Below are 23,002 nucleotides of genomic sequence, written 5' to 3'. Positions count from 1 at the left end.
TGCACTGATTTGAAGTTTAAATAAAGAGCTTATGGCTTGAGGCACATCGTGGGCTGTTTTATTTCTTCCCTTAGGGGAGCAGAATATTTGTTGCACAGTTTGAACATGGTGTTTTTAGATGTCCATATTAAGCAAAGTACATCTATACAAACTATATGTATCATAAACAACTTAACAGAGGAGAAAAGAAGGTATCGGACTGATATCAGTATCGGCAGATACTCCAAATTGCAGTATCGGTATCGGTATCGGACATGAAAAAGTTGGATCGAGCCATCCCTAATATTTAGTTAGGTAATCTCCCTAAAGGTCATGACACACAGGTTGTGTGTGATGGTTGGCCGTTTTCCGGTGTCGGGCAGTTGGTGAGCATCTGTGATCCTGGATTTGGTGGTGTGCCCCGCATTCTTTCTACTAGTCGGACCCCGGATGGAGGCTTTTCAGCCAGTTGAGCATGATGGATTACAGAAGAGCGCATAGGTGAGAGAGGTCACTCTGACTGGCTCTAAAGCTTAGCAAACCAGTGCATGAAAAGAGAAAGGGATGTACCAAAATTAAGCAAATGAACCAAAAATTAAACGCTCTTTTCCTTTTTCATCTTCACCTCATCTGAACACGCAAATGAATATTTTCACATGGATTTTGAGGGAATAAAATCTAGGCCATCGCGACACCATGATTCAGGAGAGACTAGCTCTGTTTGGTGTTTTGTAGCTCTTTCTAGCCACCTAGCTTCTTAGCTAGTCCTAGCTTTTTGGGTCATAATTTGAAAGGCGACTACAGACTACTGTCACCTGCTGGTAAGGAAAGGTACTGACACTTAAGCAGACAGTGTTCATGCTATTTGGCCATAGTCTTTGAAGCTTTTTCAGTTGTAACGTTTCAGTCCAGACACAGGTGATGGGAGACTTCAAAATCAGGCGTACTGTCCGATGTGTAGCAGTAATAGTGACTAAAGCCCAAATTATGCTTCCGCGTTGACACAGCGCGTCCGTGCGTACGGACCTATTACGGACCTATTACGTCCTTGCGGACCCCCGTGCGTCCTACGCAAGGGCCAGACGTGCACCTCCCAAAAATCCTTGACGCGCGTCGAGGCGACGCAACAGCAACGCAGCAGCAACGCAGCGGCATTGGCTGTGATTGGTCCGCTAACTACATCCGCTGGAGACCGCTTTTCCGGTTTCCACTCATAAACATCATTGTCTCCTTTGTCGTGCCCTAATTTGCAATATAAGTATTTCTTCCTCTGCTTCAATAATTTGGAGCTCCAACGCCAGTCTCTCTGTCTCAGTGTCCATCGTTCACTGTGACTACGACAAAAGCCGGAAGGTAAATAACTATACGAGGCGAGATACGCCACAAGAGTCTCGGTCGGTCGGTCACAAAAAATCATAGCGCCCTCTACCGGTGTGGCATGCATTTCGACACGTAAACCCCACGCAGAACCATCACGGTCTCACGACTGCGTCCAAGCAACTGCGTGGCCATTGCGTGGCCATTGCGTGGCCATTGCGTGATCACTACGCGGAAGCATAATCCAGCCTTAATGAAGGTCAAGTTTCCATTGGATCATTTAGAAATGGTTGGCTCGATTCTCATGAACTGTGCTCCTCAAGTTATTTTGGCAACGTAAAACGTTGTGAGAGTTCAAGATGGTCAGCGTCTAAATTTAATTGTACATAAATAATGTAATTACAATAACAATGGCATCTGAGCAAAGGCATGGGTTAGCATTTATAGGGGATGCAGCTATGTCAAGGGAGTCTGTTTCCAAGGGTGCCATGTGTCGGGTGTAATGTTGTTTGGATGAGCGATTCTTGAGAAAGAAAGCTTTAGTAGCAGAATGAAGAATGAAGCAAAAATAGCATTAGAGTTTGGATACTGGCAATAAAAGTGTCAATATTTAAAACCAAATAACCATGTAATGGTAATTCTTTAAGCTTTAAGTGTGAGAGAGAAGCCTCCATGCTTATTTAAAACAGACAATGAACGCTTTGAGAATTTCCCTATCGGTCTGACAACATGGCAACATTGTTGACTTGAACGAATATCTTTGTAGTGACTTCACAGATTTGAAAACACCAAAGATTTTCTGAGAAATGTTAAGAACGTACACAGCTGTTTCTGTGAATGTGAAGAGATGGAGCTGGGTTTATTAACTCAACATGTGACAAAGCAGGTTTTTGGACACTCCCAACACCTTCTCCCCAAATCACTGCTGTACTTACTGGCAGGTAAAACTTGCTTTTGCTGCCTGTGTTTTCTTCCACATAGTCCAACAGGGTGCCATTGGTTAGATTCACAGGTGGAGTGGTTGTCGGGATGTCCTCCATAGATCCTCCAGGATCCTCAACAAAGAACTAAAAGAAAACAGAAAGGATGGAGGGTGGAGGATGAGACATTCCCCAGAAAAGTTTGTCACTGACTAAAAACTTCTGAATCGATAGAATAGATTTGTTGAACAACAATGGTAACATGAATGCTGTAACAATGATATATTGTAAATACATAGTGGCATATGTTACTGAATTGTAACAGAAAAGGCACATGTCTCGAGAGACACCCATGCTATGATGCAAACAGAAAGCTTCATGATGATTAAAGACTGTAATGTTTCATGCCAAATTGGTAAAGCGATTATAAACTAATGTGACAGTCAACTTTGTAAAATGCGACACTTTTAATGCCTTTAGTGGAAAAAAAGAATGCGTTGCAACAACTTCTACAATGCATTCCGTGTAAGTTTTTTGTGATGTATGGACGGCATGTGAAGTGTCAACATCGTGTATGTGGATTTCATTTCATTTCTAGCACAACTGGTCTAAGGATGATTAGAGGCTCTTTTGAGCAACAGTCTAAATTATTCAACCCCTGTCACCAAATAAAATGCAATGGAACACAGAAAATAAACCCTCTGTAAACAGTAAAAGAAAGTTCAATAATGAATATTTGATATTAAATCGATAATTTGACCTTTATGACCTCCACTACATGTATGAGTAGCTTCTCACAGGTCCCTGAAACCCCTCTTTTGGAGCTTTAGATTAATCCTTGCACAAAAGCTTTTCAGAGTTGGACTTTAAATCTGACTTGGCTGAACTTTTGTTGATCTATTTATCAAGCTTGTTTACACCCTGCATTGTACTTCCATCACCTCTGGTATTTTAAAGAATCCATCACGTCAGTCACATGGTTAAGTCTACAGTGAAAAGGAATGAGCTGTGCTGTGCTGTGCTGTGCTGTGCTGTGCTGTGCTGTGCTGTGGGGATGATATTAATGTTTCACACAGGCCTTTCCTTACATTACAAACAGACACTGCTGATCCATGGCTTCTAACTGTCCCAGTTTAGCCTCATCATTCCATGAAACAAACTCTCAGAACTCTTAAGGCATATCCACTTTGTTTCCAATTTTGTGCAAAGCTTTCTGGGTATAGAGTCTTGGCTTTTATTCTGCCCTCATGCTTTTGATCCCGCCTTCATCAGGTCCTCCTGCAGGTCTTTGGCAGTAATACAGGGCCTTTTCCTCAGCTGTTGTTTTTGCCCTCGGAGAGGTTTTGCTTTCACACACAGGGAGCTTTTCTGCTCTGCCACGAGTTTTAAACATGCACATAATCCTGCCAAACTGTTATCTCTTGGAAACATTGCTTTTCTTGGTGTAATGAAATAATTTCTTCCCTCAGCTTTTGAGATCTTTCTCTTTGCCATGTTTGCTATTCAGCTTGCAGGTGGAATGTAAATCTGTATTAAAGCTGAATACAATTCTTGTGTCGTTCCTTAAAGCGTAATTGCATCTTGCAACATTTTTGTAGCTTGTTATGCTAGTAAGTGATTATAAAACAGCCCTCACAGACAATCATGTTTGCATTGCAAAAAAGGTGTGGGGTTGAATTATTTTGAATAGAATTGTATGTTGATTGATTATTCTACTAATAAATTCTGCTGCTGAAAGCCATAATTTCCACCGTGCTACTGCATCTGCTATCAGGACATGCGCTGACACAATCGTACAAAACCACATTCACATTTTGACTGGCTTCTCACCATGTTGAAGACAGCCATGACCAGTATGAGAGCAGTGGTGGTCATGGTGAGGACCAGTCGCAGCCAGGGGTTATTAGTGACGATGACGCGAGAAGAGGTAGGGAACCATGTAAGAGAGCAGAAAGACCCCTTCCTTCCCTGCTGTGGACGCAGAGAAACATAGAAAGTGATCGGAAAAAGGAAGAAAGAGGTAGAAGCAGCGGACAAACCCAAACATTACACAAATTGATTCTGCTCAAATAGCATGAAAACTGCCGTCGTCTAAGGCCTCCACTATCTTTTGTGATAAATAAATAAACGGAATACTGCTAAGCTGGAAATCACTCAATACCAAAAAGCCTCTTTGTAGCTCGGGCCAGATAATTAAATTAGAACAAACTGAATTAGAAAAAAGCCAGAAAGTATAGATCCACAGCTCATACATGCCAAATAATGAAGATTCTAAGACAATCAGCTTCAAGTGAAACTAAAAATCGAACTTTTTATTCTCATCCAGAAGTTTGAATTGAAAACATTTCGTCCTGTAACTAGAATGTTATTGTGGATTAATATGTCTCTTCCTGTTCCCATTTCAAGTTATTGTCTAGTTGATATTAGGCTGACAGATCACTCATGTCTCACCCATGAGGACAGTATGTTCATACTGCACTATGAGCTCGAACAGATCTGGGCTCTCACACTTGGGATGTGTCCTTGATTTTGTGACACCAGACACAGTGAACTGACTCTTGTTTTCCAATCAGAAAATGCAGATATCCCCTACTGGTTGATACTAAACAGTGACAGTGAAGGTTTTACACTACTAGACATACACGCTAGGAAATCCTCTCTCCAGTGGTTGTGGTTCTCTTAGCAACAGCTAAGCTCATCCAGCTTGAAAAGACAATTCCAAAGAAATGTGTTTGATCACAATAACCGTGAAACGCACTCTTTCACAGATGAGCGGAGAACAGACTTTAGCTAAAATCTGCCCTTTTAAGAATAACTCACTCAAACCCAAGCAGGTGCACGAGGCTAACACACACACAGAGCGTGTCAAGTGTCAGACATAGACTCTCATCAGCCAGCTGTGTTCTCCTTCACCAGTGACCAGAGCAGGTTTCACTGGGAACACATTGAGTGTTAAACTGATGGTTAGTACAAACTCATCAAACATGACGTCGTTCTTCTTCTGCTCCTGTCAGGGCTGTGTATAAAACTGATGTGTGGGTCAGCACAGCCCAAGGTTATTGATAACCTCCATTTATTACTGATGAACGACGTACAACCTTACAATATTCTCCTGAGAAGGAAGAAGAAGGAAAGGGCTCCTTAAGGAAGAACTCATGGACATCAAACAGTTGTGACAGGTTCCTGTAAAAACTTAAAATCCATCACTCCACCGCTCCACTGAATCACACACACCAATCAGCCACAACATTAAAACCACTGACGAGAGAAGTAAATAACATTGTCCATCTTGTGACAATTCAATGTTCTGCTGGGGAACTTTTGGACCTGGCATTCATGTGGATGTTACTTAGACATGTAGCACCCACCAAGACACACACATAAAAACAGTTTGGGAAAAACTCAAAAAACATGAAGAACAGCACCAGGTGGTGACCTGGCTTCCAAATTCACTAGACCCCAAACTGATCAAGTATCTGTGGGATGATCCACAGAGGCCCCTCCCCTCAACCCATAGGACCCAAAGGCCCCCACTAACAACATTCTGTTGCCAGACACCACAGGACACCCCCAGAAGGCCCATGTCCATTCTCTGATGAGTCACAACTGATTTGGAGGCACAAGGAAGGCGGGTGGTCATAATGTTATGCCCCATCGGTGTATAATGACTGCAGCTGATACTGTGCTTCATCAGGATTCATCTCTATAGCTCTGCAGTAAAACACAATACTGCTGTGCAGAACCATTACACATTAAAGTGTACATTTTGGTCAGCAGTACTAAACAGTTTTTTTTGTTTTTTTTTTTACCTTATTTTAGATAAATCATGCATAAAAAGCTGAAGTTGGGTGATACAGTGAGTCCAGTTAGAATGAACTGACATGTTAAGTTGAGTCTTAAGACATCACTAAGTGCAGAATGAACATTGTAGCAGTTTTAAAGTTAAATGAAACGTTATTAAACATGCAGAGGGCAAATTGCGTGAATCAAAAGGAATGGTACGTGATTCCCACTGATGCAATGGGCTGAAATGACCAATCAAAGACTAGCTGAACAATCCTGGTGCAGCTTTTCCTTCTCTTCCACAGTAGTTATGAAGTTCAAAGTCGAGTTTAATGGCCAAATGATCTGTGAAATGTCAAGGTTTCATCTTGTGACAGTATGACACTATAATGTGTCCAGGGGGTTAAAGGAACTTGGGTCTTGTGAGGCGACAGTGATTTCAGCAGTCACAGGGGACCAAATTAATTCGGTAGAGAATGCATAAAATCATGTATTTGAGCAATTGAAGTCACACACAGATCAGAGCTCTGAATGCAGGGTTTCCAAATAATTTATGTGCGTGTGTGGTCTTGTTGTTGTGGGGCCCTTTTTGCTGGGCTCCACAATGTCTTGACAGTTAAAACGTGACTTAGTTTTAGGGTGACAATTAACTTAAGATTAGAGTTAAAGTTAGGGTTAGGGTTGTGTGCTCCTACTTAGTTTCATGGGGAGCTTTTAAAAGTTCTCAGAAGTGTTAAATTAAAGAGAATTTCTACACAATCCTTGCTAGTATTTTTTTCTAGTGTGTGGAAAAAATTGATTTTCTAATTTTCTAATGTTAAACGATTAAATATAACAAGCACCTAGGTTAAGGACAGAATAGATCATTTCACAGACGCTTTTCAAAAAGATGCTAAATAGAATTTTTACACTGTCCAAAACATCAACAGTCAAACAGACACAGCGTCAAACCTTCCCAAGTTTACTGACAACATGGATTTCACTGAACAGAAGAAAATGGCCAAGGCTGAGCCACAATTTTACTAGCGCTGCCCACATCAATTCTGGATTGCTTGAGCCTCCTGGAAACTCATCGCATCATGGTGCTGAAGAAGTGTTTATTCCAGCCACGGCTCATAACCAGTTAAAGCCTTTACATGATTAATAGGTGCTATGATTTTCTTGGTGAATGAATTATCAAATGTTTATGCATTTCTCTCTCAGTCTGATTGAAAGTTCCTTCTTGGTGAGTGGGTTCTGACTGAGGTGGTTACATGAAGCATTACTAATTAAAGTAATTAACATGTAGGCTATTATGAAACATCTGTAGCCTGTTTAAAAACAACTAAGCCTGTATGCCATTAAAACTAGCCTATATAGGCTACAAAGTATAATTTAATTTCTATATTCCTCTGGTGCAACTTAAACATGTCCTGTATATGTTTGCAGCAGTTGCAGTTTCTCATACTCTAGACATCTTCATGGGGTTCAGAGGAGAGAAGCTCCTTTTTACTGGCACGCTTGCTGTGGGCAGACCACCGGCAATTTTAGCCTAGTCAAGCTACAGATTATCAAATAAATAAGCACTCTGCAAGCTGCTGCAGAAGTTAAACTGCCATAACCAGTCTGGTATCATCTAGCAACGGAAAAGTAACGTGCCAAGTCACGTCGGACCTCATCTATACACATTTTGTGGTTTCCTTATTTCAGAATGTAACCTTTATTAATTTAATACAGATAGCTTCTTGATACACGTTCAGATATTGGAAAAAGGCTGTGGGTGCTGTGTGACATTTCTAAGAAGCCTTGAGTGGATCAAGGCCAAATATGGAACATGGATCCAAGGCGGTGTCTTCTCCACTGTCACTGTCAGAGCTGATCTGTCTTTTTATGGTTTTTACCAGAAACAAAACTAATTACCAGCCAACAGAAAACCTACACTAAGGTATGAATGTTCATACTATTGAAGACCACATTCAATGAATTGAATTGAATATTGAATTGAATATTGAATTGAATTGAATTGAATTGAATACCACATTCAATAATGTGCCTGGCACACATGTGCTATGTGGGTAAGCTTAAGACACCACAGATTTGTCAAGTGTGCGTGGCGTGCATGATGTTGTGTGTACGTGCATGTGTGTGTATACCCTGATAAATCCATGCAAACCCACCAGAATGTGACCAGCGAAGCAAAGGAGCAGGATCAAAGCCAAGAGCAGGAATGCCAGGCCGAAGGAGATCCCCAGCACAGCAGTTCTGCAACACATACACACATTACTCTAACTCTCTTGGCGCCTCCAGGCCCTCTGAAGTGCCATCCAAAGCAATAAATGTGATGAAGGTTCTAATGTAGTCTACCTGAGACCTTCAATCCATTTACACTAAGGTAGCATAACAGTGGGCAGTACAGATTCAGAAAGAAGTCTGCTCATGCATCAGCTTTAGTAAGAAAAAATATGGCTGATTTAAAGCTGCCTGCCATTAAACAGATGATGTCACGTCTAAATGTGCGGAGCGATGCCGCAACAAACAGAGCAACGATAAAGAGAGAGAGAGAGAGAAAGAGAGAGAGCGAGGGAGAGGTGAATTAGAAAATCAATGGCCTCTCAGATGCTGAATAACACCTTTGGCTCCCAGAAGCAGTAAATTAGCATGACCGTGTATTTCTCTCCTGGCCATTAACGAGACGCCACACTTTGATTCACCTGATCTATAATCACTAGCAGACATGGTGCCCTTTCATCTCAATCGGCCTTTTAACATTCTGCCTCTTGCTCCCCTGCCTCTTTCATTTCAGCGTGGTTCTGTTGATGAGACAGCTGGCGTCAAATGGCTTTTTCACGTCAGCCCGCTGCCACACCTGGAGTTTGCTGATGCTACGGAGAGTGTGCAGTGTAAATCCTGTAAAAGTGGTTACAGACTTACTTGGGCAAGACGAGGACCTGCACTATGAATATACAGGAGAATATGAGGCAGGCACAGGTGACATAGTACTTGAAGGCAGGTAATGTAGTGGATCTGTACTGTTGAGAGAAGATAAGGAAACACGTTTTTAAAAAATGGGTACAACATTATGAAGCGTGCAGCATGAAAAACATGTTGAAGCAAAGTCCAACCTAACCCTGAACTATGTGAGAATTTACCAGAATCATGCTGCAGGGGGTTTCAGATATTACACAAATGAGAAATATGTAGGATTTTGAAAACAAAGATGCATTTGTTGATTATAGTATGTACTGAACCTGCTGTGTCCTACAGGATCATATATATTCCATAATATCCATAAAGACTTGTTTTCCACAGATACCTATACAGCTCTATTGATTTGTCTCCCCAGTGAACAATGCTGGCTGGTGCTTTGTATGCATTCGCCTACCTCTTTCTCTAGAGCTTTGTTGTGAAAGAACAATGAGATCCTCTGGATGTCCTCAGACTTCAACCACTGTCTGGAAACAGAAGCGAAGCAGACAGCATTGAGGATCAAGCTCTGAGTTATGGAGATATTGAAAATGGTTTCATAATGTCTCATTGTGCAAGAATGAACCAAATTCTATGTATGAATTGAATGTGAACATTACAGTTTACAAACACACTCACACACAGACACACATATATGATCAAGCTGGGTTATATGTGTAAAAAAAAAAAAAAGGGTGAAGTCAGAGAAGTTTTTCTGGCTTGTCACCTAGAGAAGCCAGACTCAATCCTTATCAGAATATGGTCTGAGTCTGGTGATGCACCATTTGTATTTGATTATGGGGCTCTGCATATTCTGTATAAAGATGGACAGTGGAATAGCGCCTCAAAAGTGAAGCCAAAGCAAGTAGAGCTGTCAAAGTCAGTAGCCCTGCCTCCTCCATGTTAGTGGATGGGACTTGGGCCAAATTAAAACACTAAAATACATGTCAAATACATTTTTTTTCTGAGGATGGTTTCTGTCATTTTAGATATTTTTTCAGGTAAGTGTGTTTTTGTTAGTTACTTGACGCTACAGTTATAGGATGTGACATCATAATGAATACAAGTTGCCATGCCAACCGCGACCGTGAGTTGAAAACAAAATGAATAAAAAATAAGTACAGTGTAAAATCCAACATTTCTTAATAACTGGTGGAGGTAGAGCAGAGTATTAATCAAACAAAAACACGAATGAGTCTGGAGGAAGTGTGGATGGGTCATCGATAACGTGGCTCCGCATGGCTCCACCCTCGGGCCGTACTGCACTGACTCTGGCTCCAAACTCGCAAGATGGTGCCGCCCATATGCCCAGGAAACTAGCGTCAGTTTGACCAATGTGAGGAAGTGGGGATGTGTTGTCCATATTTATATACAGTCTGGGCTCTACACACAATTTGATAGGCTTAAAGCAATCAAAGCCATTTTGTTGTAGATGACATGGATGACCACGTTCACTGCTTTCCTTCTGTCTATCACCGCATAAAGCCCACCCAAACGATTTGATTGGCCTGACAGATTTTTGCAGGAGTGACACCAGACCAACAAAAATTTAATGGGCGGGGAAAGCTGGGCTGGCGTCTAGGCTATCTGGCTTGATGAATACCAAATAAATGCTGTAAAGTAAAATTACTATGAAAATTTTGAGCACTTGTTGAGCACTAGCAGCCTTGTTAATTTAATAAATAAGTTCTCTCTTTTCCCATAAATCTCTTACTGTACCTTATGTATATTTTCTGAGAGCTGTCGTGTTCCCTTTGTGCTAGATCAGTCTGCATCAATTTCCCTAAACACACTCTTTCGAACTTTTTTCCAAATTCTTTTGTGTTTGACTAAGTTAAAGGTTTCCTTAAGCCACCACAGTTTAATATGTAATTCATATAAATGTGTACATTTTTCAATGTAGATGCAGACTTCTTGGTATTTCTCAGAAGTGACCTGTGATTGAGGGATGCAGAACTAGAAAGTGCAGCAGAAACGATGCCTACTTCTGTGAGTTGATGCCGTCAATGGTCCGAATCATTCGTTCATTGAGCTCTTCCTCAAACCTCCTCCTCTGAGATTTGGACCTAGGATTTAAGTTAATAAGAGAGTGAAATATTTTGCCGGGCAGAGCCATCACATTTGTCATAATCCTGAATGCATTACTACTTCTGGCTCACCTTTCTCGTCTCTGGAAGTGGTACTGTCCCATTGGAACGTCCTATAACAAGAATCAGATCATAAATCATTCTGGACGCTTGTAACTACTTTATTTTAGTAGCGTGAACACAGAATATGTCTTGCCTACATTGATGGCCCACCTACTCCGCATACGTCCCCTGCCTGATGAGTTTTGCCTCTCATCCTTTTTCCATTACAATTTCATATCTTGCCTTGAAAGTAAGGGAGTACTACAAATGATCACAGAGGACAGAAAACACGCAGCTGCTATTGAGGACAGAGCAGGAGACAAGGCAAAAGCACCGTGAGTGTTTGTTTTCTGTTCATTAGCAGAGAGAGTGGATTGATATTTTTTGTTCTTGTATTTGTTCTTATATTACCTTTAACTGGGTAAACAAATAATAAATTGAATATAATTAGGATATGTGTAATTATATCATAAAAATGGTATTGGAATGCTTTTAATTAGCCACGTGTTAATGCTAATTGTCTAAATTAGCTATGTGGACTTAAGTTACATATTTTCTCACTACAACAGGGCCTTTATTTACCTTTATTAGTTGCTGCAAACAGAGCAGCAGTGACATTACTGTGCCTATGGAAGCTTCCACAGTTTATAAGTTTTGTGCTGGTCATTACACACGTTATGTGTGTTATGTGTTCATGGTTCTGAAACAGCAGTATTGATGGCGATTGATTGTTTTGAGACAACAGCTGACAGCACCTCAAATGATGAATTGAGGTCAAATGTCAAGTGGTGACTTGCATGCTGGGCGCGGACGCTAATGCTTAAAGCCGCCACTTGTGATCACTTAATATGCATTGTAATACCAAGTGTGGTGAAGGTCAAAGAAACAATGAGCACTCACAGTAGTGTTGATCATGCCATTGTCTGTGGTCATGCTGTCTCGATGGTGAAGATTGGCGAAGGGCTTGGCTGCGCCCCACGACTCCAGGTATCGGGTCATCCTGACTGACGCCCTCATCTTCCCACCGTCCAGGGAGGGACGAGAGCGCACACCTAGCAGCGGGCTGTGCCTCTCGGTCTGTAAAAACCAACAGGATTAGAGTAAACAGACAGGTCATCCTTGACATTAGGTACAGATATTTTCAGGGAGTTTGCCAGAACGCCTCTGATCCAAATTGACTCCAACACACAATTTAGAGGAGTTAAAGGATCAGCTGCAAACCACCTGGTTGCAGATACCACAAGGGAGCCTTCAGAGGTCATTCCCGGCACCATAGTAGAGACATCGGTGGTCATCGGCTCTCAGAGCATATACAGTAGTTTACGAAGATTGACAACATCTGCAGAGCACTAGTTGCTTACATTTTAGATAGATAGATAGATAGATAGATAGGTTTTATTTGTCACATGCACAGTTATACATAGTACAATGCACAGTGAAATGTGTTGTTGTACCTGCAGCCAGTAGTAAAAAAAAAAAAAAAATATATAAGTACTACAGTAAACAGTAGTTACACACAAGGTAAGCAATGTAAGTGTAATTTAAAATACATTATAAATGTTTTGGGACTATGAACAGTCCAAATTAAGCTGTATAAATGAAATACTGACACGGTTTTCAAATAAGTCAGAGTCAAAGAGTCAAAATAGTTGCTAATAGGTACTGCTGAGTAGGATTCATCCAAACATTTAAACACGTGGAGAGCTCAGCCTCAGTGGCAGTAAAAAGGACTGGGTAGTTTGGGAAGAGTGGTCATTTGACAGCTCTCGACATCTGTGACTTGCCAGTCAGTGTTTCAGGCTGCTTAAAACACTTTTAGTCAAGACTGATGTACCTTTCCTTTTATTTTAAGTGCTTTTTTCTGACAGAGCATGCCACTTCAGAGCTGACAGAAACACTGGGGATATGGGAGGATGACGGGTACCTTACCTCTGGCGATTTATTTTAATTCCTTATACAGACAGGTATTGTGACTGACCAAATGTGGCACACACACACCCGTAAGAATATACACAGTCTGTGATGACTGTGTTTATTTCCCCTGGGTCTACTGAACTGCTCTGACAGTGACAATCAATGACAGTGACAGTGGAGAAGACACCTCCTTGGATCCATGCTGCATATTTGGCCTTGATCCATTCAAGGCTTCTTGGAAATGTCATACAGCACCTGCAGTCTTTTTCCAATATCTGAATGTGTATCAAGAAGCTATCTGTACTAAATAATTAAAGGTTACTGAAGATCAATATTATAGAGTAAGAAGAAAATACAATAAGTAATTATCTAATATACTTGATACTTGATATAAAATAAAGGACAAATATGCAAGCACCTGTCTCAAGTAATCCAAAAATAATATTTGACTTGTATAAATGTTGAAAATTATCTTTCAAGAACTCGAGCGTACATCCTCAGTGTAAACATGATACCTGCTGATGTGTGTCAGAATGTGATTGTTGGTCTAGAGATGTCAGCACAGATACAGGCTTGATCATTATTTGTTTTGTTTTTTTTCATTTCTAAAAGATGCACTGAAAAAGAATTCTTCAGAAGCAGCATGCCAGTGCTGGACTTGAGAACCCTGAAGCAAGAAGACAGTAAACACAGAAACACAGGATGCCTGAAGGAGGAAGAAGGAGGTCTTCCTGTTGATATTTAGGGAAGTGGGTGAATCTTGGCCCACGTTATGAAGGGATTAGGAAGGCAGAAGCCCAGTCTGTATGCCAGCTGCATATTCTATATAGAGATGTTCTCGGCAGACAGTTCCTAGAAGAGGTGGATCCCTCAAAGGTCCTTAATTAGCCCTTTATGTCCCGTTTGCGAAGAGGATCTGCACAATGGCACAGTCCAGTCACAATGCCTCGAGCAGAAAAAGAGGACTTTACACATAATCTCTTCCGGGACTGACCCAACACCTGCCCAAATGTTGTTCATTTGATAACATATTGTCATTGGAACGCTACATTCCTTTCCTGAACTTGACATTGTCAAGTATTGATTGGCTGCCACTGTGCTCTTGGCAGAATAAACAAGTGATGTCCAAATATTTGAAAAGCAGCGGTGTTGTTCATGTTGCTAATGTCAGACCGTGCTGGTTGTTTATTCGGGCTAAATCTAATGTACATTTTTTTTAACAATATATTTATTGATTTATTTTTTATTTTTTTATACAAACACAAAAAAGGTCCACTCTACAAATGTAGGGACATGGTGTCACATAGAAATAAAATAAAAATAATTAAAAAAAAAGATAAGGACCAGTAAAAACCTAAGTGAACAATCAAACATAGCAACACAACTCAAAGCAGGTCAGGCCATGTATCACAATAAATAAATAAATAATAAAATAAATAATTAGATAAAGAATAATCTGGATGAATAAAAGTGGGGGGATAAACCTCATTGGAAACAGCTTCAACAACCCGTGCTCATGTACAGTACAGTGCTATCTAGGCGCTCAAAGCATCAGTCACCCTCAACGTATTACATATCCTGCTGACTGCGATCCACCAGACCTTTCAACACAATGGTTGCCAGTCTGCCACCAATATATTTCAAAAAGGGGGACCAGATCTTATAAAAGGTCTCCATCTCAGATCTAGCCCTAAAAGTCAAATACTCCACTGGTATAATGTCAAAAATAACCTTATACCAGCCAGCTATTGTTGGAGGTTTACAATCTATCCATTTAAGCAATATATTTTTCCTTGCACAGAATGTAAGTAAATAAGGATGTTTATCTCTAATCTGCTAGCCCAAACAAAAGACACCTCGAGTCCTTCTTTGGTTTAATGCTAAAACTTCAGCCTATTTACTATATCTTCCAATAATCATCTATATATTTACAATCCCAAATGCAGTGGAGAAAACTAAAAGTTTCTGCATTACATTTGAAACACAGCTGAGACATTTTATGAAAACATAACTACTGCATACAGACTACAAACATCTCCGCTGTCAATTTTTCAACTTTACTGATCAAATACCTAAAAATCCATTTGCATTTCCTTCAGCCTAACTGTGTCTACTGCTAATTAGCAAATATTAGCATGCTCACATGCTATACTAAGGTGTAAACATATAAAACTTACCTGTGCTTAGCATCACCATCATGTTACCATTACCACTGTTACCTTTTGGCCACTTGAGGCTTTGTCTAACAGGAGTCAGTCCCATAGACTGTATAATAAAAGGTCAGTCCTCGGTACAGCCTGGTACAAAACAAATGTTTTGTTTCTAGAGCTAATTTCCTCATTCATAACAACTGTATGAGGACAAATTTGTACATAAGCAACCATTCAGACTGAATTAACATTACAATAATAAATAATTTAGGGTGTGGCCCTTGTCTAGTTGCTATTTGTCCTAGTCATGCCTGCCTGCCTCAGCTCCAGTCATGACGCACATCTTTGACTATTTGTGAATTGGACGAGAGTTAGGCGGACACTGCCAAGATGGTGATGGCCAGGGCTACTACACACAGCTTCAAAACTGCACTGCACCAAGCTCAGAAATGTGTCTAGTTCCAGCTTCACCTCCAACTTGGCTTGTAATTTTCTCAAACTGACATTGTGTGTTTTGGACAGCACTGGTGTGAATATCTGTGCATTGATGGAAAGGCTTTCAATTTAGTTATCACTGTTCAGTTACCATCAACAGCTACTGTCATTTATTATTATTTAGCTTCATTACACTGCTATGCATGTTTCCCCCAGATAACCTCATCTGTACTCCTGCTATACGAATACACTGGAGAAATATATTTATAGAGACCTAAAATTGTATTTTATAATTGGAAAGAAAACTTGATGAAATAACATCAACAGGAAAATAAAACACATGAAGGTCAGGGCAAGCTACACAAGAGAAAATCTACTTGTTCAGTGTATGTGCACATGTCTGAAGCCCTGTCACTGATGGTGTCTGACCTTGGGGTTGATGACCAGGTAGGTGACCACTCCATGTTCTTTCAGGTAGGAGTCTCTGCTCTGTCCGTCTCCAGGTTCCACCTTGTACGAGCATTTCAAATGCTCCAGAGTCACTGATGAGATGTGGACCCTCCTGGAGATGAGTAAAGTGGAGAGAGAATTAGTGATGAGCTGCTTGCATCACTGCGCCACGGACAACTCTATCAATCATGCTATTTACTTTCCGACTTTATACCTAAATCATCCTTTTTCGTCTTTGTTTGTCATTCTTGCAAACAGAGATGGAAGGAGATGGAAATGTGTTTTCTCAGTGGGCATGTTTTTCAGATACCTTTCAGCAGGGATAACACAGGAGACAAACCATTAGCAGCCCAGCGAGACAACACTGTGGCAGTGGCGAGCTCATTTTCAGAGTAGCATACACATAACCACCAGACAATTTTCCAAGCTTGTTACAGTGCTAGGATTGCAGACCTAATGGGCACCTATCAACTGCAGAGCTGCCTGGTCAAATGAGGTAGCTATAATTACTAGACTAAAATCTTTATTCCATGTAGAGTTAGAGCAGACATGTGTTTATCATGTGTGCATTTCCTTCCATAATAATAATAATAATACATTTTATTTAGAGAAGCGCCTTTCAAGGTACCCAAGGACACTGTACAAAGTAGGTATAGGCAAGGAACACAAAACACAAAACACCCCCAGACACACACAACAGTACACTGAGCACAAAGCGAGGACAGATAAAAACAGGGAAAATAAAATAAAATAAAAGAGGCGGTGCAAGTAGAGATCAGGGGGCTGACAGGTAAGCTAAGCTAAAAAGATGTGTTTTTAATTGAGTTTTAAAAGTGGACATACATGTATTTTGGCGCATCACGAGCGGCAGGTCATTCCACAGTTTAGGACCTGCCACACTGAAGGCCCTGTCACCCATGGAGCGAAGACGCGTTGTGGGGACTGTTAAAAGACATGCGTCTGTAGAGCGGAGGGTGCGGGATTGCAAGTATGGGGTAAGGAGATCTGATAGGTAAGATGGGGCCAGATTGTGTAGGGATTTGTAGACTAAGAGAAGGATTTTGTATTGAATGCGGTAGTGGACAGGAAGCCAATGCAGATGCTGGAGGATGGGAGTAATGTGATCCCAGGACCTGGTGCGGGTGAGTAGCCTTGCAGCGGAGTTTTGGACATACTGCAGCCTGTTTAGGGTTTTAGCCGGGATGTCGCACAGTAGAGCATTGCATTAGTCGAGCCTAGATGTGATGACGGCATGTATGAGGGTTTCTGCTGTAGATGCGTTAAGGGAGGGCCGGAGTTTGGAGATGCTTTTGAGGTGGAAGAAAGACACCCTGGTGATGCTTTTGATATGTGACTCAAATGAGAGAGTAGGATCAAGGATTACGCCCAGATTCCTAACTTCAGCAGAGGTTGTAGTGAAATAGCCGGGGATAGATAGCTGCAGATGTTCAAGTTTTTTTAGAATGTTAGGGGTGGAAATGAGAATAGCTTCAGTCTTATCTTGGTTGAGTTTGAGGAAATTTTGAGTCATCCAGTTGTTAATGGCATTTAGACAGTTGACCAGATTGGATGATGATAGTATGTGAGCGGGCTTGGTGTGAATGTAAATCTGGGTGTCATCTGCGTAACAGTGAAAATTGAGCCCATGATGTTGTATTATGACAAACCATGACAAACATCTTGGAAGGATGGATGTATTGTGTCCACAAACTAAACAACGACAACAACATACATTTCCAAAAACCTGAGTTATCTCTTGTAGCTTACCCAGGCACACCTCCTGCCTCCATGTGATTGGCTAGTGTTACGTCATGCGACCACACATCATACTGCCATTTCCGCAGGCCAATCACCCCACAGAGGACGTTTCCAGAATGGACGCCAACGCGCATGTTGATATCGACCCCAGTGGCATCTCGGACCTTTCTGTGAAGAACACAGAGGGCACGAGGAAGGAAATACGCTTATTAGCCCTTTTTTTTTTCTCCAAAAGTGAGATTAAAGGGTTAATATTAATGGAGAGCTGGAGTCAGGGTGTGGTTAGTCTAGCTTGGCATAAAGATTGGAAGCAGGAGGAAACAGCTAGCACAGATCTAACAAAAGGTGAAAAATCAAATGTGTGTACGTAATTCAGTATTTCCTCTACAGTTTAATTCTAGTTGGCTGGAAGTTTTTCTGTAACAGCAGTGAAATCCAGACGCTGCTTATCACAGGTGGATGACTGTGGATGGCATCTTTAATCTGATTGTGATTAAAGGTCAATGCTCGCAAACCAAGATTTTGGTCTATAAAACTAATGTGTGCGTTTATGCGTGAGTGGAAGAGACAGAAGAAGAGGGAGGGGGCGAGGCTACAAGATTTTTTTTCATTTGTTTGAATTTCTATTTGTTCATTCTGCAGGCTTATCATATTGCACTCACACTGTGTTTAGTCAAGAGTTCAAACAGAGCTGGAATCAAGTCTGGCATTCCTTCTGTTCAATCTGTTTGACAGCCATGTGTTTGTTTGTATTTACGTTTGTGCGTGTGAGAGAGAGCGAGAGAGAGAGAGAGAGAGAGAGAAAGAGGCTGAAAGAGAGGGAGAGATCTGGTATTTTACTTGATGGCCTCACACATATCCAGGCCCATCTTCACGCAGTTCCTGGCGTGGTTAGGCAGCGACTCAGGCAGACCAGACACACAGTAATAACAGTCTCCGAGGATCTTGATCCGCATACACTCGTTTTCCTTAAACAGAGGGAGAATGGAAGTAAACTCATCATCAAACTCCTTTAAGCTGTACAAAATATTGAATCCTTAGTTCTGCTTATCTATTTTAATCTTTCTCACCTCCACCTAACCCTTCACAGAGTCCCATCCATCAAGCCCAAAATCAAACACCCACACACATAACACATTAGCTCTTATTCCACATGTGGGATGTGCAGCAGGACTGGGTTTACATAACGACTGCTTTGTCAGATAGGAGGGCAGAGCTGCTGGACACAGCTTGACTCAGCTGTTCAGACCCATGTATCTGAAAGCCCATGAGACCGTGAGATACGCTCTGACCAGCCCACACATGTGCACAGCGCTCCAGGAAGGTGCAGCGGGAAGGCCGATGGAAGCCACCGGACAGAGAAAACATTTATTCAGAGGCCGAGTTTCAGTCGATTGATAACACAAGACAAACCTTGTACTCTCGTTTTGGTTTATTTATTATTAACCGTATTAAATTAAGTGACTTGATTTAGACTTCAGACGACATTAGATGAAAGCACTACATGTGAACCGAGACAAACTGAATTTATGATTAAAATGCCACAATGTAGCATCACGAGAGCTTTGAGAGATTTATTGGTTTGATTCGTGGAAGCTGTTTAAATGAAGGTATTATATAAAATTACATGAAATCTGACCAGGCTTTAGAAAAGCACAACCTTTTAAAATCTTAAAACTTGAAAATGAAGGGGATTAGTTTGAGAAAGTTTAATTGGCAAATCGCTGTTTATGAATTTTTAAAAATATATACAGTATGTGAGAGGGTAGAGAATAGGTTCATAGTGGGAGAGATTTTCCCATAGGAAAAATGCAAGCACCACACAATGCAGCAAACTGCAATCCAATACAAGATCACGACAGCTTGTAGTTTCATAAATTACCACAGATATAATGGGCACATCCATCTCTTCTATGATTGTCTTCATCTTTAACACACACAGAGTGCCTTTCTGCATAGTAAATGAAGTCTGGTTTGTACTGAGTTACCTTTGCGATCTGGTCAAACTTGCCGAAAAGTTCATTCAGCATGTGAACGAGTTCACCTGGAGAGCAGTCGCTGGCCAGTCTGGTGAAGCCCACAATGTCTGCATACAGGATGCTGCAGAAAATAGCAAATAGTACTATTAACATTGTATTAATGAAAATCACAAGCATTCAGGAATGCAGTCAGACAATTCACTGCATATCTAGTTTTTAACTCTACCCTATTACCAGAGTATTGGCATTCATCCTTCAGGGTCATTTTATTATTTTATCATATATTCATTTGTTACACTTGATTTAACTGATTTGACTTGAGCAGTGTTGTTCTCTGCAAACCCACTTAATTCTTAATATGTTCTGCTTGGCTAACTACCGCCTGGCTACTACCCAACCTGGACCCAACCTGGACCCGGATCAGTTTTTCCCCAATCACTGTGCACCTATTTACACTTAGATAGGCTATTTATTAGTTACGCCCAGCTACACAAAAGTCTGATAGAGCATCTCTCTACCACCTATTTTATTCATTCAGCATTATATTTTTTGAGGCTATAGTTTGCGGTCATGTGACTCAAGCTGCATCATACTAACAGGTTAGCATAAAAATAAGCGCTCAATATGGCAGAAACCTGATAAAGCAACATTTTACCACAGACACTCACAACCAAGTGGCCACCACTTACTGATTCATTAACCAGTGATGTACATTACCTTGTATTTTTTTGTTGATTTTTACCCCAATACAATCTATTCATGGTATTATATTTATTACCATACTTAATTATCTTTCAGTGCAGTGCTCTATACTGTACAGTACATCTGAGATGAGAGCAAACAGAAACACCTCTCAGTATACACAACACCACATACTATATCCTCCACTACAATACTGTTTAATTAACACAACCTGAAAAACCTAATAGGCTTTGTGAAGGTCTTCATTTCGTGTTGTGTTAGACTGTATCAGGTTGGTAACACGCTAACATACTCTTTTTTCATTTCCAACCATCTACAAGAATACAAACATTTCCCAAAGTGGAAGCAATGATATGGTCTCCAGAGGCACCAATTATTGCAGCTGGTTCTCCACTGAGTGTCTACAATAGGAGGATCCCAGGAAAATCACATTACCACCTGTCCTTGGGTGTCTGTTCTGTGTTCTGGAAACACTGCCCTCTTCCTCCCCCCTCACTGTGAGTTAGACCATGTGAGAATTTGTTATTAGCGCAGGGATAATAGGCAGATCAACATGAGGACATACACATGCACGCATTCACCCACACACACCTGAGGCCCGCTTACATCAGACACCGTGATGCTGATTCTGCTGTGAAGCTCCACCATGATAGAAACCAGGTTTTTAGAGGACATTCAATGAATAGGCACTCGTGGTGAAGCATGGATTTGTGTACTATGCTCTATTTATGAAACCCAACAGTATAAAGGAGGATGTCATCAAGCAGGACATCAGTCCCTTTTCATCTGGCAAAGTGACCTCAGAGTACAATAGAAGTGGATTAACTCTGATCTGAGTTTGACCATGGTAGCAAAAAGGAATAAGAAGATGGGAAGTCGAGAAGATGAGATGTGAGAAATGAAGGGAGAGGAAGCGACGGAATGAAAGAACATTATAGAGGGGGAGAAGTGCTACAACAGTAAGATCAGGTAAAGAGTGGGGGACAAAGGAAGAAGAGGGCTGAGTAGTGATGAAGGGGTGGACAGGACGGCACAGGAGCAATCAAAGGCTAGGATGAGAGCAGAAAATAATAACCTTTGTGACATGGAGCTACAGACAAAGGAGAAGGAGTATTACCTGACATTGGTGTGCCGCTGCACATAGAGGTTGTGGAAGTTGTTGGTGCTCTCTGTTCGTCCAAAGTTTGGTCCCTGTAGCCTCTGGATGATCTCAGCCTTCATTACTCTGGCTATATGCGCGGGCAGTAAGGACAACAGCAAACGCTCCTACATACAAGGAGAGGCAGAGGTAGCCAAACAAGGCAGGCAATGATTTGATTTACAGTGACATTAACAGTACCAGGCTCTTGCTTTATGGTCACATACAACAAGTGTCCAGGACTGCATAGTATGTCAAAATTTGGATCATTTTGTCTCAAAGAGATGCTGAAAAACTAGTTCATGCACTTGTTTTTTTCCAGGATAGATTACTGAAATTGATTATTTTTGTCTAAGTAGCTCTCGAAAAATCCTCCAAATGATTCAAAATGCGGCAGCCAGAGCATTCACGGGAATTAGCAAGAGAGACCATATTACTCCAGTTTTAGCTTCTCTTCATTGGCCTTCTGTCAAATCCAGACTAGAATTTAAAATCCTTCTCCTTACATACAAGGCCCTTAAAAGCCAAGCTCCATCATACCTCATGGACCCCATCGTACCATGTAACTCCAGTAAGATCGCTCTCAAAGTGCAATCTTAATCAGAGCCATTTCTAGCTTCGTGGGGGCCCTAAACAAGATGCTGTTTGGGGGCTCCTCGTTTGTCAAACTACGATTAAGAGATTCCTAACCCTTAGATGGTCCACTAAGATGCCACAATCTATTACACGTCTGAGCAAAACAGGCTACAGTTAAAATTAACCATCTTAAGTTGAGCCACTCAGGCAAGTTAAACTGATAAAGAACTATAATACAAAGAAAACTACAATCCTCTATACGTCAATAAATAAAACAGATTTTGAGCGTTTATAAAAATGTTTACTTTAAATAAGAACATACAGCAAACCAACATCTATTTTAAGGTGCAACAACGAAAACAAAACAACACTAAAAAATAATGCTTATTTAACAAAATTCACACTTAGCATATGTCTTCTCTCCCTAAAAATAATAGTAATGTGAATAAACGGGTCTGGAGTCAGTCTGTCAATTCACATGAGACATTCATTTTATATTAGATTATTATTATATTTTATATTGATTTTATATTTTATTATACTTTCGTGAAGCAAACACTAAAGCTGAGTTTATGACGAACAAATCGTAGCCAGCTAGCTAATATTTATCCAGGGCTAGCTAGCTGGCTAGCAGGACAAATAAACAAACTTGCTAAAAAAAAAACAGCGTTTCACCTCCACCTATCCAGCCTACATCATCAACAAATGCTTTACTTTTGTCCTTTGCCCGTTTTTCTTCCTCCGTTTTCTTCTTCTTCCGTTTTTCGGCGCCACTGAGATAACTTCTTTTTGATGCCATTACTGTGTTTGTTTTGTTTAATATTCTCGC

At 40.9% G+C, this 23,002-nt stretch overlaps 1 protein-coding gene across 2 annotated transcripts in view; it reads right to left on the bottom strand.

The window, feature by feature from the left end:
- adcy2b (adenylate cyclase 2b (brain)) overlaps positions 1-23,002 on the bottom strand; it is a gene marked incomplete at its 5' end in the record, with an annotated part of 52,155 nt that overhangs the window by 9,885 nt on the left and 19,268 nt on the right. The window contains 13 exons of one of the 2 annotated variants that reach the window (XM_084563195.1): positions 2,232-2,363; positions 4,047-4,187; positions 8,156-8,240; positions 8,910-9,007; positions 9,361-9,430; positions 10,928-11,008; positions 11,102-11,142; positions 11,972-12,148; positions 16,000-16,132; positions 17,788-17,946; positions 18,619-18,746; positions 19,767-19,878; positions 21,577-21,725. In XM_084563195.1, coding sequence (XP_084419321.1) covers positions 2,232-2,363; positions 4,047-4,187; positions 8,156-8,240; positions 8,910-9,007; positions 9,361-9,430; positions 10,928-11,008; positions 11,102-11,142; positions 11,972-12,148; positions 16,000-16,132; positions 17,788-17,946; positions 18,619-18,746; positions 19,767-19,878; positions 21,577-21,725 — 1,506 coding nt within the window. The remainder of the gene's footprint in view (positions 1-2,231; positions 2,364-4,046; positions 4,188-8,155; positions 8,241-8,909; positions 9,008-9,360; positions 9,431-10,927; positions 11,009-11,101; positions 11,143-11,971; positions 12,149-15,999; positions 16,133-17,787; positions 17,947-18,618; positions 18,747-19,766; positions 19,879-21,576; positions 21,726-23,002) is intronic. The other variant, XM_084563196.1, reaches the window with a different exon arrangement.

This window comes from Chelon labrosus, assembly GCF_963514085.1.
Source record: "Chelon labrosus genome assembly, chromosome: 16".
Lineage (NCBI taxonomy): Eukaryota > Metazoa > Chordata > Actinopteri > Mugiliformes > Mugilidae > Chelon > Chelon labrosus.
The sequence above is the reverse complement of the archived record's forward strand: the minus strand, read 5'-3'. Positions and strand labels throughout refer to the sequence as shown.